The 14,951-nt window shown below is 41.4% G+C and overlaps 1 protein-coding gene across 2 annotated transcripts in view; it reads left to right on the forward strand.

Moving 5' to 3' along the window:
• The first annotated feature begins 12,255 nt into the window (after positions 1 to 12,255).
• STK3 (serine/threonine kinase 3) overlaps positions 12,256 to 14,951 on the forward strand; it is a 134,979-nt gene continuing 132,283 nt past the window's right edge. For both annotated transcript variants that reach the window (XM_059835970.1, XM_059835971.1), the window contains exon 1: positions 12,256 to 12,278. In XM_059835970.1, coding sequence (XP_059691953.1) covers positions 12,256 to 12,278 — 23 coding nt within the window. The remainder of the gene's footprint in view (positions 12,279 to 14,951) is intronic.

Genomic DNA, 14,951 nt, shown 5'->3' on the forward strand with positions numbered 1-14,951 from the left:
CTATCCGTGAAGGACTAATCTTCCTGTAGGTGAGCTGGTGAAAAGGACCATACCTTTGCTTCAGCCATTTCAGTTCAAAGTCCAGTGCAGTAACTCAAACCCGCTTTTATGGTCTTTAAAAGCTAAGAGGTCAGTGTTTTCCACCAGAGCAGCTGAGACATGTCCCATTCCAGGAAAAGGCCAAGAAAATAGCTGAGAGCAGTAACAACTTAAACCGCTGCAAAAAATCTGCCAGAGGACATCTGTCAAAGCCCAAAGAGTTCCAGTTATGTATGATTTCATTTGATCCCAGAGGCTAAATAATGTACAGGAAAGATTTAATAATGTTATGCAGATTATGTGTGGAAATGTAAAAGGAACCGAATACAATGCCAGTTTGAAAAATCTTCATGTGCATGTAGCCTTATTATTGCTGCACAGTCAGAAAACATAGCTTGAGCAACAGACTATGATAATAAAATTAAAAATAGGAATTGCTAGAATATTTACTCAGGTGAGACTATTTGATTAAAAAGAGATGAGTTAATATTTTCCCTCTGCCAGGAAATTATCAGTGGAGAGAGCCCCATTCCTGTTTCCACCATACCAGTTCCATTGCCATGTGAAACCCTGATAGTGAAATGGTAACCAAGGATCGCTGCTCACAGCATTTCCAAATGCCAGTGCAAAGGAGACTTCAGCTACTAACAAAAGAACAAAAACGAATGGCCCTCAGCTATATCTGCTTGCAAGTTTGAGTTACGGCATCTGACTGAACTAAAATTGCTGAGCTACAGGTATGGCCCCTTTTGCCAAGTCACTTGCAGAAACAGTAGTTTCTGGCAGACAGGGGGAAGAGGCAGCTGGAAGGGTGATAATGAACAGCCACCACAGGATCTGCCAAATGATATCTGTCAAATCTTCTGGTAGCGTAATGCTCCGATTCCATGTGACACTATTTAATTACTGGCAAAGGAGGGATTATTAAACCGGATTCTTAGCCAGGATGGCCATGGGCTTCAGCATTAAAAAACCAACCTAAAAGCAGAAGCAAATGGAGCCTATGTGGTAATACCTAAAAACTTTTGTGCAGACTCTCACAAAGGAAGCAAGTGTAATATTTCCTAGATTTCTTGAGGCTGGCACTTGCGGTGGTCTTTCTTCGGCTGGTGCTTTTGTCTCCCTTGGGATAGCAGTTATAGTTTTAGCAGCTGAAAACTTATGCTCACCAGTTTTTCTTTCAGTGGAAGGATCTAAGACTTTTCCTTCCAAGCGTGGGTCTTGATTTGCAGGGAGTTCCAGCAGGTTTCTTAGGTTTCTCATTTCCACTTGCTATTTCTGCTCTCATCTGTTTTGCAAATGGCCACCATAATGTTAAGCTTATCTAACGGCCAGGCCTCCGGCTGGAAGAATGCCAGCAGCGTTCTGAAAATCAGTCATCTGAAAGCATTCAGAGGAGATGGCCATCACCTTCTCCCTGAACCTCAAACATAAAACTTCTCTGATAAGCACATACTCCAATGCCATGAAAAGCAAGAGGTTACTCCTAAATTCAGACATCACTTTAACCAGCTTCCTTGGGTGACACTCAAACACTCTGCTGAATTAATCTCGCTCTACAAATAATATATTCTTTTTTTCAGTGTTTGGAAAAGATTTTGGTTGTACATACACACAGTAAAGAGTGAGTGTCCCCATGATGGCTTCACTGTGAACGCAGGTTTCATTCTACAGTTGGTTCTCCTCATTTTGTTAATTGGGATCCTTTTCCCCCTCACAGGCAGGGTGTAGTCCAGGTCCATTTACTTCTGGCTTTTGACATCAGGCATGGCCGTGGCAGTTCCCACCATCAGTGAGACTTAAGGTCTTTGTCACAATTGCTGCTGCGAAAATTGGCAAGGGCAGACAGAACAATTTTCTTTTCCTTGGCAAGGGGTATTCTGCAAAAATGCAGTATTTGTTGCAGCTCTTCATGTGCAGACATACACAGAAGACAAAAATCTCATGAATTTTGCTATTGACCTCGGGGAGTTCTGGATTTTATTCAAAAGGAGGAATTCAGTAGGAGTACTGGGTGTCCAATTTAGAAAATTGAGGAGAAGCCTAAAAACTGCCCAAGGTCTGCATAAGACACTGAGGACACAATATGTAGCAAAAAAGATTGATGTAAGAGCTTAACCTTGCAAAAACAAAACCAAAGTTTGTCGTCATAACATTTATTTCGCTCCTATACATTCTATAGAAGAACCAACTCTGTAGGAATGTGGTCTGTGTGGAAAAGTCATCCCTTGTTTTGACTTCTGTTTCCCCAAAGAGAAGGAATTCTGACCTTGTGGGAGATGATAGGAAAAACAGGCCCAAAGGAGGAAACTGCAGTATGAAGACACCTACACAACAAGAGACTACCCTCTGGAGTAATCTTATTTTGGAAAGAGGGCTGACAACAGGAAGAGAAAGATCTGCTGGCCACTGCAATGTCTGTCTGAAGGGCTGGTTCAGCCAGCGCCGAGAGAGAAAGACCTCCTGAGAGCCTGCTGGGAAAACAGTGTTTCCTAGCTTCCAGGGATCCCACTGCCCCAGTGCTGTGGGATCTGCTACTGACCATGGCAGGAAGGCTGCTGAGTCAGCCACTGAGCATCAGCCAAACACTTTCCACTCTGATATACCAGAGGATGCAGGAAGCAGAGATGCATGATGAAACTAGAGAAGGTGCCAGGGTACGCAAGGTAAATGCCCTTCTGGAAAAGAAAAAAAAAAGTAATTAATTTAATACTGTTTTATGAGACTACATAGTATATCTTAGCTTATTTATTTTGAGTAAATATGAACATATTTAGAAGGAAAGTATACTTAAGCAACTTTAGTAAAAAATAAACTTGAAACAATAGATATATAGGTATAAACTGGCACAGCTCTAGGCATGTCAACTGGTGACCTACATGGGCTGTGGGTCTGCCTTGGACAGTCATTTGTTGATTAAACAAACCTTCTTAAGGCTGAGGAAACTGAGTAACAGCAACGAGGCTCCCTCCAGCTTCTAACTTGTGCGATAAGGTCCTGTGCTAGCCTTCCTGTCCTAGGACTAAGACAGACAAACAAAAATAGAATTTCTGGAATCCATTGCATTTCTGAAGGGTATTATTTAAAAATCAGACTGCAAGAGATTATTATCACAGGCATACCACTTTAGAACAGACTTCCTAGAAGCAAGGCAAGTTTGGGGAAAACCTCTCAAACAAACCCCCTTACTGTAGGACACCTGTTCTCCTTAAAACACTTTTTTTTAGTGGAAGTCACCCCAGCTGAATTAAATTTGTTTCCCTTGGGCCTGCATTTTCTTTAGCCAACACAACAGCTGCACCATGTGGAGATGAGCCACAAGAAGTGTAACAACACATGTTTGTGATTGCTGTATCAGCTTTGGCAGATTTAAGTGCAGAGTTCTTTAGCTGCCTTCTATTAGAGAGCCAGCTTTATAATATATACAACATCTTGCAAAGTAGTAGCAATAATACATATAGTTTTATGTATTTCTTGTACATGCTGGTACAGTAAAACCAGAAAGGAACTGACTATTACTTATAGCTATAAATATTGTATTAAGCACAAACATTTTATTTTGCATGTAAAAGTAGGAACAGAACAGGAGGATGGGTTAGCTACAATAAAATCCCCTGAGACCTCTGTGCTAGCTGTTACCCAGTCCTGCAGAGAGACACAACCATTCAGAATGTGCAGTAACCCTGTTATTTCCAAGCTGCAGTAAATTTAATCTCTCCAAGAAATTGCTGAATTCCTGGAAAATAATGCATAATCTTGGTTCAGTGTGCTTTTTTTTTCTCATTTCAAGAACAGGTGCCAAAAACTGGTCTTGTGGAGCCTAATTCAATATACTTTAGAATACAGTTTTAAAGTCTGCTTTTGAGGCATTTAATTAAGAGCTATTGAGAATCCCACACCCGTCAAAATGAGGTACTTGTTTTTGAAAGACCATTTTGAAAGGTCAAGATAAATGCCAATAATACAGCATAGAATCAAGCATTTGTGTTTATAATGTGTTGTTCCTGTTACTTTATGTATAACTAGTGCTGTATATATTTGTGGGTATTCTAACACAGTTGTGTGACTTTAATCTTCCTACACATTTTCTCTCTTTCAATTACTATACCATTGCATATTGTAGAATATGCGGTGCATATTATACATTCATATTGTAATGCATTATACATTAATATGCAATGTATATTATACAACATTGCGTAAGTGTCCCTGTGACTCTGAACAGCAAATTTTCCCACCGGCTAAAATTTCAAATACTTAGTATCTATTCCACTATAAGGGGACCACTTTTACACTGTTTATCTTCTTTGAATGCATCATTTCTAATCTAATGAATCTATGACATACTATTATGAGGTCATGTCAAATAAATGGTAGTCTTTAACGTGATCTGCCTCCAATTTTGACCTTTCCTTCATCCTCCTGGGAGACAAATTGTGCCGAAGATGGAAACGCCAGTCAAGCAAAAATCTGCATTTATATTCACACTCCCATGAGCAAATTAGACAGGACTCTCCTTTGAGAACTGATCCCCAAAGTAGTATATTTGAAAGAAAGACTCTGTTGATGTTAACAGATTTTGGATCAGGTCCTAGAGACATTCTGCCTAGTCTGAACTGCATAGAGCAGGGATTTACTATCTATTAATCTTACTGAAGGAGAGATGCAGTATATATTAAAACATGTATTTTGGCTTTTTTTCCTGTTTCAGTTTTTAATTGTTTTCCTAGTATTCAAACTAGCATATTAATTTTAAAATTATCACATTAATGCTTTAAAGAATTTAAACTGTGTATTGTTAATCTGGTAAGAGCAGCTTAGTACCACCAGTGTTAACAAATTAGATCATGGAACTACAGAAGAGCTCAAGGATGAAGCAATAAAAGTTGTGTACCGGCCAGTTCAAGGTTACACAAAAACATTAAGCTCGCTCTTGTTTAGAAGACATTGAAATGTGATATATGAACACAAAAGAAGTAATGTCTTTAAATCTTAAAACGATTAGCAGTTTTACTCTGTAGGGATCTATGGGAGGAGACAGACTCCACCCTGAGGAAGATAAAAAACCTCAGTTGTCTCAACTGGAAGGAGTGATTCATTTTAGGTGGAAGTGGTATGCATGTGATATTCCTCATGTGGTAAATTAACTGTTTCCATTAAGAAAGCTCCTAGCATATGGAATTGCTCCATTTTCCTCTGCTCTGCAGAGAAATTTATACCACCAGAACAGTTTCTTTTTGCTAAACCCAGCCCGGGTTAAAATGGGCAGTGTTGATGGCTGTTGATAAACTCTTTTTTGTTATTAAAGAAATCCACTAATCTTCCACTGGTTTTCTCCTTGCAACTAAGAAAATTTATTTTTAGTGAAGAAAACAGTGGAAAAAGCTTAAGTCTCAAATTTAATGGGGTTCATAAGCTCTCTAGATAGTAACTTGCTTTATGTTTTGATGTGTTATTATAGCCTGACCTATGTACACTGTCATCTCAAAGTTTTGTTTTCAGCAGAAAGTTCCCTTGCTCAGTAGTGGCAGTAGTTTAAGTACTCATCCTGGGTAGCGGTGAGGATGCCATAAAACTCTCCCCTGTTGAACCAAATCGAACCTGACTAGTGGAGGCTCAAATCAGTGCATCGTATAAAGCCAGTTCCGTGAAACTCTATTATTTGCTGCTTTGCTGTGGGGCTGCTGTGGGGAAGGCTTCCTGCTGCTTTTAAGAGCAGAATGGGAATGTAAGTGCAAATCTTAATCTCTTTCTTGTTTTGAATATATTTCTACTTTCCACGGGATCTTATCTTGTAATCAGACCCATTACTTCACAGTCAGTCATGAAATGGCTGTTATGCCATGGAACTTTTTTTTGGTGAAGTTTTAAGACTAGAATTGTATTTAGGTCTTTTTTTTCGAAGTGTGACTGTACGTGTTATACGAGTAGCTTATTTGGACTTGAATTATGATCTTCTGGCATGTTTTGATTGGGAAAGGTTGGAAAAAAGTAGGAAACTGAAATTTTGTGGTTTCTGGATTTTAAAGCATTTAGAATGAGTGATTCTTCCACATACAAAACACTTGCTTTGTTATAGCTATGAAGCAAGCTGGAGATGCGCTTCAGAAATAAATAGGAAGGGCTTTATTAAAAAAAAAAAAAAGCCCTATAACTGAATAAGCTGTAAGCATTTCATGGCATTGCTTTTGTAGTGCTCAGTATTTATTATGTGCTTTCCAGTTGCATTGGGTTCTCCTTGTCATTTGTTATTCTGTACTTGTACTTCCCACCTTTTTATACTTCTTTTCAAGCGCTTCTGTGAAAGGCCAAGGGCAAGGAAACTTCCCTTCCTTAAAGCTGAAAGAATGGGTCTGGTTAGTCTCTTGAAAGCATTGTCCCTAAAAATAAAAATATATCCTAATCTTCCCTAAACATTTCTGTCCTGTATTCCTGAAACTGTCAGCTCAGGAGCTAAAGGAAGATGGGAGAAAATGCAGCCTTCGTGGTGGTGGAAGCCTTGGGCATAAAGCTGTATGTATTCAGGCAGCTGAAGTTCATTTCATGTAGTACTTGCTTCATCATGTAACAATAATTCAATCATTCTTTAGTTACTGATATTGGTTCCCATTCCTAATGCAAGCACCAAGCCTTGCTAGTTAAATGTTATTTATTTATTCTCCAGGGTGTGAGCATACCTCTTTGCAGACTGGAGAGCAGATGGTTGCCTCCAGAAAGAGGGGGAATATTTTTGTGTAAAAGGGAATCCAGAGTAACCCTGAGTATTACCACAACAACAGTAATTGTTTTACAAACCAAAATGAGATTTTTTTTCAAGTTGATGGTAATCCGTAGATCCCACGAGCACAATCAGTGCAGCTGTAGTAGAGACTGGATTATCTTCTGTGGTTAACTGTAAATAGCAACTCTGTATCCATCGTTTATTTTTACCATAGTGCGCTATAATAGGAAAAATGGCAAATGGTAAGTCTATATATAGTTTGTTACTAAGACTGTGAGCTAAATGATTAGTCAACAGAAAAACCCTATGCTAATCAACAAATGTCTTTAGGTCTAGTAATAATATTTTGGATACCAAAATGACGTATACTAGGTAGTGAGAGGAATTGCAGCAGTGCAGCTAATATTTTACTATTGCAGGTTTTTACTGCTCATTTTAATGTCAAGTAGGAATTTTGTGAATCACACTGATTTTAATGAGTGGATATGGATGGCAGAATCTGTACTTGTATTTCCTGACTATTTATTTTCTGCATCTTTCTTTTGCCGGACCAGCAAAAAGTCAATTTCCTTTTAGGTGACATTAATTAACCATTAAGTTGTGAATAGTTCAGGAAAAGAAATAAAAAACAATTGTTCTTTATTCCTAAGCTTGATTAAAAACCCACTTTAAAAAAATCTAAATTTCAGTCCAAACTTGAGAATATGCTGTTCTTTTTTGTTTTATTTATAACTATTTTATGTCTGACAGGGTTAGGAAAGTATATAACAAATTCTTAGATAAGCCTTCAAGGTTACTTCATGTTAAACATGATAGGTAGGAAAAAATACAGGCAGAAGTCAGTTTTTCTTATCTTCTGTATAAACAAGCTGGTATTTCATTCAAGGCCTTTTCCTTAACTTTCAGCATACCAGATTGCTATCAGGCAGTCACAGGGAGAGACATGCAAACATGTTGTTGTTGACTATTTGTCTACTGAATTTATTAATTGGTTTCTAAGGAAATCAAGCTCCTGTATTCTTTCTGTCTTTGTGCTTGTCTGCCGTTCCTTGCCTTTCTCTCCTTCACAATCATTTGTGATTTAGTTGGCCAATATTAATCACGTTTGATGAAAACTTGGAGGTCTGTAAAGATAGAAAGTTCTTATTTTTACAAAACTCATAGGTGATGGGTAGAGGAGGGAATACCCTGTTTGTGGGGCTGTCCACCCCCTGGCAAGGGAAAAGCAAGGGAAACTCTGTCCTTAGCTGCTGGGTTTGGGACCATGCTGCAGACCGACCTGCAGCCTTCTCCTGTGTGCTAAACACCGGGTCGTCATGCAGACACAGGATCCTTGTAACTCTGTGGGGTAATGATGCGGTGGGCCAAAGCACGGTGAGATATCAATGATGTGGAGGGGTTGTATGGAGCACAGAGAAGGGGGCATGCTTGGGGGTCTATGAGGGCAGTAAGAACATTGCGGGTTTTGGCATGCCAAGGGGGTGAATGGAGCTACTGTGGAGTGATACAGGGGACACTGAGGGAGAGAGCACTGAGGACTCTGTGAAAGAACTGGGGGGCTACAATGGTGAAAGGGTAGAAAGCACATGGGGAAAAGAGCTAGGCTGTGAAAAGCACCACAGACGTGTTGAAGGACTAGGGGTATTTTTTTTGGAGAGTGTAAGATGTTCGTGACATGTATCTCTTGGAAAACATGTACTATTAATTCTGCTGTTTTCTAGTAGCGCCATGTATTAGTTACAACTCACATTGTTTAAATGAGCCTGATTGAATACCTTCTGAAAGAAATGCTTTTATTTGCTACCAAAGGAATTAGGTAAGGCCCTTACTCTAACATACATAATTTATTTGCATGATGTTTATGAATGACTTTGAAGCACATATTTGGAATTTAAAGCTTACCATTAGTAATACCTGTTAGAAACTCAGACATGAGTTCTCAAGTAATTTTTAGTCTTCTCAGGATTATTATGAATTATGTGCAACTGAGGCAGGGTTGATATCTTGGAACTTTTTGGTTCATATATTTAGGGGCTTAAGGACTGTCTTAGTTTGTGGTTATACAGCACCTAATACTTGTCCATGCCATCATGATTCCTGATTCCATTGCAGTGTAAGTAATTATAATAGAAATTATTTTATCTGTTTACAAAACTACATTATAATATAAAATAATTATAGTGCTCAAAAACTAAGTATGGTCTTCATCCATCCTTTGGTCCAAGGAATTACATTTGATGCTGATGCCAGTTCTGCACAGAAGGGAGTCCTAATGCATGCTGATAAACTGGTGAAGTGGATGAAACACTTTACAAGAAAAAGAGTAATTCGGTTAGTTTTCTCCTATATTTTTAAGATGGGGCTACATTAAGCCTTTTCTTACTCACCTGCCTTCTTAGCAGTGTTATATAGTTCCACTGTTGGAAGAAATCATGGGAATACTCATGTAGATTGTCTGCAAATTCCTCATCTCCATGTTGTCTAGACACCAGCAATCTCATAGTATATTCTTGCCTCCAGAACATCTAGACTTCCCTTGACTGGAAGGCCTGAATGAGGTAGTAGAACAGAGGGAGTCTGTTTTCCCTTTCAAAGTTCCTTCTTTGCTGGTAGCTAGGTACAGTATTGTAATGAATACCAAATTGGTGTTATATTTCACAGCACCGTTCCCAAATTCATGTTGCAAGGGAGAGGTGAGATGGTATTATTTATTCCAATATCATCGACTAAAAATACCATTTGAAATAGTAAGAGATTAATAAAGTGATCTTGAAAAATACTATGGTATATATGTTATCTTCTTAATGGTATTTTATTTTCAGCATAGATGTACTTAGAAAGCATTCTGGCAGTTGAATAAGGCACAACTGAAACTTCTGTGAGAAAGGCATGGAATTAATCCATATTTTTTGGCACCATCTGGCTCGCTACGTTTTGAAGCCAGGTAACCTAACTACTTCTGTTTTTGTCATGTTGGGTTTTTTCACGCTTCTCTTTCTTCAGTGGCATAGATAGATGACACTCCTGCCCCCTTGTTCCTCAATTACCAAGTAGTCAGGGTATTTTCTGGGAGTGGGGATTGTGGTATTAAATAAGTTTGAATAAAGAGAGTGAATATCTGAATCTGCTATTCTTGGACCAATTTTCTTCAGACTTGTTCTTGTCAACTGTTGTTAAAGGGGGAGGGAGGAGTAGCAGATTAGGCTATTTAGCCTAACTTTTTCCAGAGAAAGAAATATATGTGTGAGTGGGGAGAGGGAGTGCTTCTTGGCTCCCTTTGTCTTGCTGTTACAACTATAATATAGTACCTGTATTTTTTCTAAGACTGCTTTTCCTTGCCTGAATGTATAGTTTATTGCAGCTTTGGCTTGAGAGGGGGAGCTGGAAAACACCTGCCTCCTCTGAAATAAGCTGAACAAAATATTGCCTTAAAGATTTGTGTTAAAGGATGTGGAGACAGCCTCTGCATTCCAGGAGTATCACAGCCAAATAGGGATGTCAGGCAACCCTTCATTAGGTGAAACTGGTGAAATGTAAATAACAATTGGTCAGTGGGTATATCCGAATACCCTATAAAACAAAGTTTGACTCTAGCCATGTGGCATCTTCTACTTGCCTGACCTCACTTTTGCTGTAACTGGGAGATGGGAAGTCTTGCGGGGTTCCTCCCCACCACTTTCTAATGCACTCATACCACACTGCATCTGAAGCATCTGCTGGCTCCTTCTCCTGGCTGTTTTTTTGTGGCATCTCCTACAAACAGTTGTCTATGGTATGGACACATCTGGCAGTACTGCTGGTGAGCCACTCTGGCTTGTGGGATGATACTTGGAAGAGCTCTGCGTTAATCTGGTGTGCAAAGGAAGATGTTCTATTGCAGTTTTTCCATGACTCAGAAAAATAAAGAAACCTAAAAGGTCATATGGTGGTGTGTGATTTGTGTCATGGGTTCATTCAGTATTGCCATTGTGCATTTAGCCCGACCACAGTGAGTCAACTGGATTGGATCGACTCAGCCAAAGTAGAGGACTTGCATAACAGTAGGACTTCAGTCATTCAAAATTCCTTTGCTAATGCACATCAAAGAGATGAAATTAGGTATGCAGTGTGGATTTTTTTTTTTTTAGGGGGGAGTGCTGTTATACTTGTACATCTAAAATCAGTTTAAAGTGGAACTTGGGCATCTCAGTATTTTTATGGCTCTTGCCTAAGTGTTTTACTACCTTTAACTTCCATTAGTTAGGCAAACAAACTTACTTTCAGGAAAGGATATAGAAATTGGCTTGAACATTTAAGCTTTTCTTGTATTGACTTGGCTGGATCTCCTTGGATGCTTTGTCAGTATCTTAAATTGCTACATGAACAGCAGAAAGTCAGGAATTGTAAGGTGGAGAAATTGCAGGTAACTGTCACATGGTACTCGGTGGCCCAAAATCTGCTGCTTGAATAACTACGTGACAGCTTCCTATAGCTTTGCAGGGTAATTTGTACTTGGCATTAAAAAGTCAAGTGCCAAGTGCCAGTGTTTTTCATCTCAAAGCTGTACTATGTCACCTGAGCCAGCTATGGACAGCAGCTTTCCCCCGTCCTGCCTTGACTAACTTCAGACTTCCTCTGTGCTGTGCTCTGGAGCCAGCTGTCCATGAAGAGATTTTAACTTTTCAAAGAGGGGCTGGATGCAGCTCAGCACCAAGCGCGGCCGTCCCTTGGCTGGTGCAGACAGGCGGATGAAAGGTGCAGGCCGCCCGGCAGCGTTGCCCCGAGGCGACAGAGCCCGGGGGTGTCAGTGCAGGAGGAGCCGCCCTCAGCCTCTGCCTCAGGCCGCGGCTCTGCCTCAGGCCTGCCCTTGCCCGAAGGCCCAGCTTCAAGAGTCGGAGGATGCAGTGAGCGTGTGGGGGAGGGACGGCTGTCCTTCGCCCCGGCGGCGCCTCAAGGCCCCGGGTGTCCTTCTTCGTCGCCCGGTTTGCCTCGCCCGGCCAGGCCCCTCCGGGCGCCCCTCCTGCAGCAAGGAGCAGGGCAGGTTCCTCGGGAGGACTACTCCTCCCGGCGTGCCCCGCGGGCCACAGCCGCGCGGAGCTTGCCGGGAGCGCGGCGTCCCGGCCCCGGCGGCGGCGGCGGCACCGCCGCCTCCATGTTCTTCCCCTCCCGCCGCGCGACGCTAGCCGGTCTTCCCGTGGTGGGGTGGGGCCTCGTCCCTCCTGCCGCTCTGAGCGACTTCCGCGCCGACCAATCAGCACTTGCGATGGCGCGGATTGTAGCCACTGAGAGGCGCGAAGGGCCGGGCCTCCGCCGGCAGCCGGGTAGGTAGCGGTAGTGGCGGTTGCCTGAGAGAGGTCGGCAGCGGTGGCGGCTGAGGGAGGGCGTGCGCCCTGTTTAAAGGGCCAGCGAGCTCGCACGAAAGTTGTGAGGAGTTTAGCGGCTACCGGCCTGGTGGTGCCCAGGGGCTCGGCCGGGAGCCCCGCTCCGGACGGCGGGGCCAGGTGGCCAGCAGCGGCATGGAGCAGGCAGCGCCCAAGAGGTAACGACCCTCCCTAGCGGCCCCTTCCCCTCCCGGAAGCGAGCGCGACTGCGGGGCCGGGGTGAGGCCTGGGGCCGGTGGGGGAGCGGGCGGGCCCGCCCGCTCTCCTCCGGCCCCTCGCCGGCCTCGGGAGGCTCCGGTCCTGGGCGCTGTGAGGGGGCGGCGGGACAACGACGGGGGCTGAGACCTCCCCGGTGGCCGGAGGGGTTGTGTTGCGTTGGGGAAGGTCTCCTGTGTAGGGCTTCCCGAAATAACTGTTCTGAATAAACGTCCAGGTGGAGGCAAACCCTTAGGGGCTGGTTGAGTTACAAGAGGAACATTTTACTGTGCAATGAGGGAAACTCCATCGCCGAGAAGAGTCCTTTGTGGCTTGGGGGGTCTGTGCATTTTATAGTCCAGGTCTGTGGAAGAAACCGACATAAGTAGTTATTATCTTTCTACATTAGAAAGTGCCCTTGTGTCCTGCTGGTGGAGGGATGCTTGTGGGGGTGGGCGTTGCATAGTTGCAATTGCACACCGGGGAGTGGGAAGAGGCAAAAATCAAGAGTATTCCCACAGTATTTATATATTTTCTGACTAGATGTAGGCCATCTAGTCATATTAATTACTACGTGGTGGGGTTTTTCTTGAGCATTTATCATTTGACTTCTTCTTGTGTACATGTGTAATGATGTGAAACCATGAGCTTTTGCTTTAAACATGATGCTATCGTCTTAGTGCACAAAATAATTTTGCTTTAATCGTATTTAATTGTATTAAATTTAATTGTGTATTTAAATGGGAACAGTCCTTTCTTGGATGTAGTTATATACGCATAGAATGTAGCTGTGTGGTATACAGAATGTAGTTGCATAATTTACATCTATACTTACTGTCTTAGACCTCCAAGTATTTTACTCTTGCTTCCTGTTAATTTAATGAAAAATCTACGGACCACACAATATAAATTGGTGGTAGAAGATAATAAATCAATTTTTATATTCTACTTTAGAACATTTATATTCTACACTTAAAACCTTTAAAATTCCTTAAAACATCTTTCTGCAGGATGACAGGACTTGAGAATAATGCAGTCTTGAACTTCTACTGTTTTTTCCTTCAATAATACATCAAGTAACAATATATACTACTTGAAAACTTTGACCAAGAATTGATTCGTAGTTGTTATGCAGAGTGTTTTTAGCAGGCAATGGGGGGAGGAGAGACAGGTCTACACTGTAGTTTCAGTCTGACAGTGCTGCATGTCTCAAATAAAGGAAGTAGGACAGGCACCAGCAAGGGTTTAGGAGAAGAAATGGGAGTGTCTGAGGAGCAATCAATGTTACCACCACCAGTGCAAAGCTTGGGATCTGATGATATTAAAGGATTGAAAATAAATCTTGAAGTTAGCATAACCTGCAAGATTTTATTTGGAAGAGGTGGGATTTGCTCTAACTTTATTACCAAGCTGGAGGTGTGTGTCTGGCCTAGTTGAAAGTGAGGAGCTGTTTAAATCCTTAGATTCAGTCAAGAAGAATTAGAAAGCTAATGAGAGAACTTCTAAACTCTCTGGCACATTTTTATACTTTCCATGTTTTTTGAAGCTTATTTCTGGAAATTTGAATGTGATGAGAACTTAATGGATTTGTTTCTTTAGTGGGAGGGAAGATTTAAACTCAGTTTTTCATAAAATACTGACTGTGGTTTTCATAAGATTTGAACTAAGTTTTTCAGAAATGTGCATATATATCCCCTTTATCTGTTGTTTTCTGATTGTTTGGCATTCCCAACTATTCTGCTAGGTCACCCCCTTTTTCTGCAAGTCTAGGAGGAGTACAGATTATTTTTCTGATGCCTGCCTTGGATGCAGTAGTGGCTTGGGATGGACACGCCATGTTTACTTGGTGAAATAGATGTGAGCACTAGATTGCTTTACTTTGGTGCCCGCTGTCCACAGGAGCGGTTACTGACAGGGATCTATTGCCATGGTATCTGTAGTACAAGACATTCATCTAGAGGTAGCAAGAATTTCATATGAACGCTTCAAAGCTGTATGGATGTCCTAGAATCCCAGTGTTCTCTCACAGGTATAGGGCACTATTATTCCTCCTTTCCCTGTAAAGGAACACACAACATGGTTGTGTGTTGTGTAAATCTTTAAAACAGCCCTTCAGAAAGTAACAGTGATGATGCCCAAGTGACAGGCTAGGCCACTGTGACTTTTAAATGGGGATGCTGTCAAAATCACTAGCTTTTCTTGTTTGACTAACGTACTGCAGCAGTAACAAAAGACTTCTAAGGAGGAGTCCTTTTCAGAATAATTTTGTTTACTTTTTAAAAATAATGTAGAGTAGATGTTCTGATTTTATACTGGACAACTTGTACAGTAGTTGACACAGTGTTTTCTTGCATCTGAATTTCTGACTGTGTTTCAGATGTGCTTTATACTTCTTTCCCTCACTAAAAAAGGACATTCACTCTTGAAAGTCAATTACAAAATTTGTCTTTGAGTCTTGTAATTTTCCCTTGTTATTATTGTTGCATTTTTCTGTATATATTAGTATACTGAGGTATGAGGAGAGAGATTACATACAAGTGAAAAGGAAAGTAGCTAGAGACACATTTCTGTCAAATACATAGTTTTTAACCTTGTGCATTTCCTGCAGGCTGCTGCCAAACAAAAGGCCTCTTAAC

Source organism: Gavia stellata, chromosome 3 (assembly GCF_030936135.1).
Source record: "Gavia stellata isolate bGavSte3 chromosome 3, bGavSte3.hap2, whole genome shotgun sequence".
NCBI classification, from domain to species: domain Eukaryota; kingdom Metazoa; phylum Chordata; class Aves; order Gaviiformes; family Gaviidae; genus Gavia; species Gavia stellata.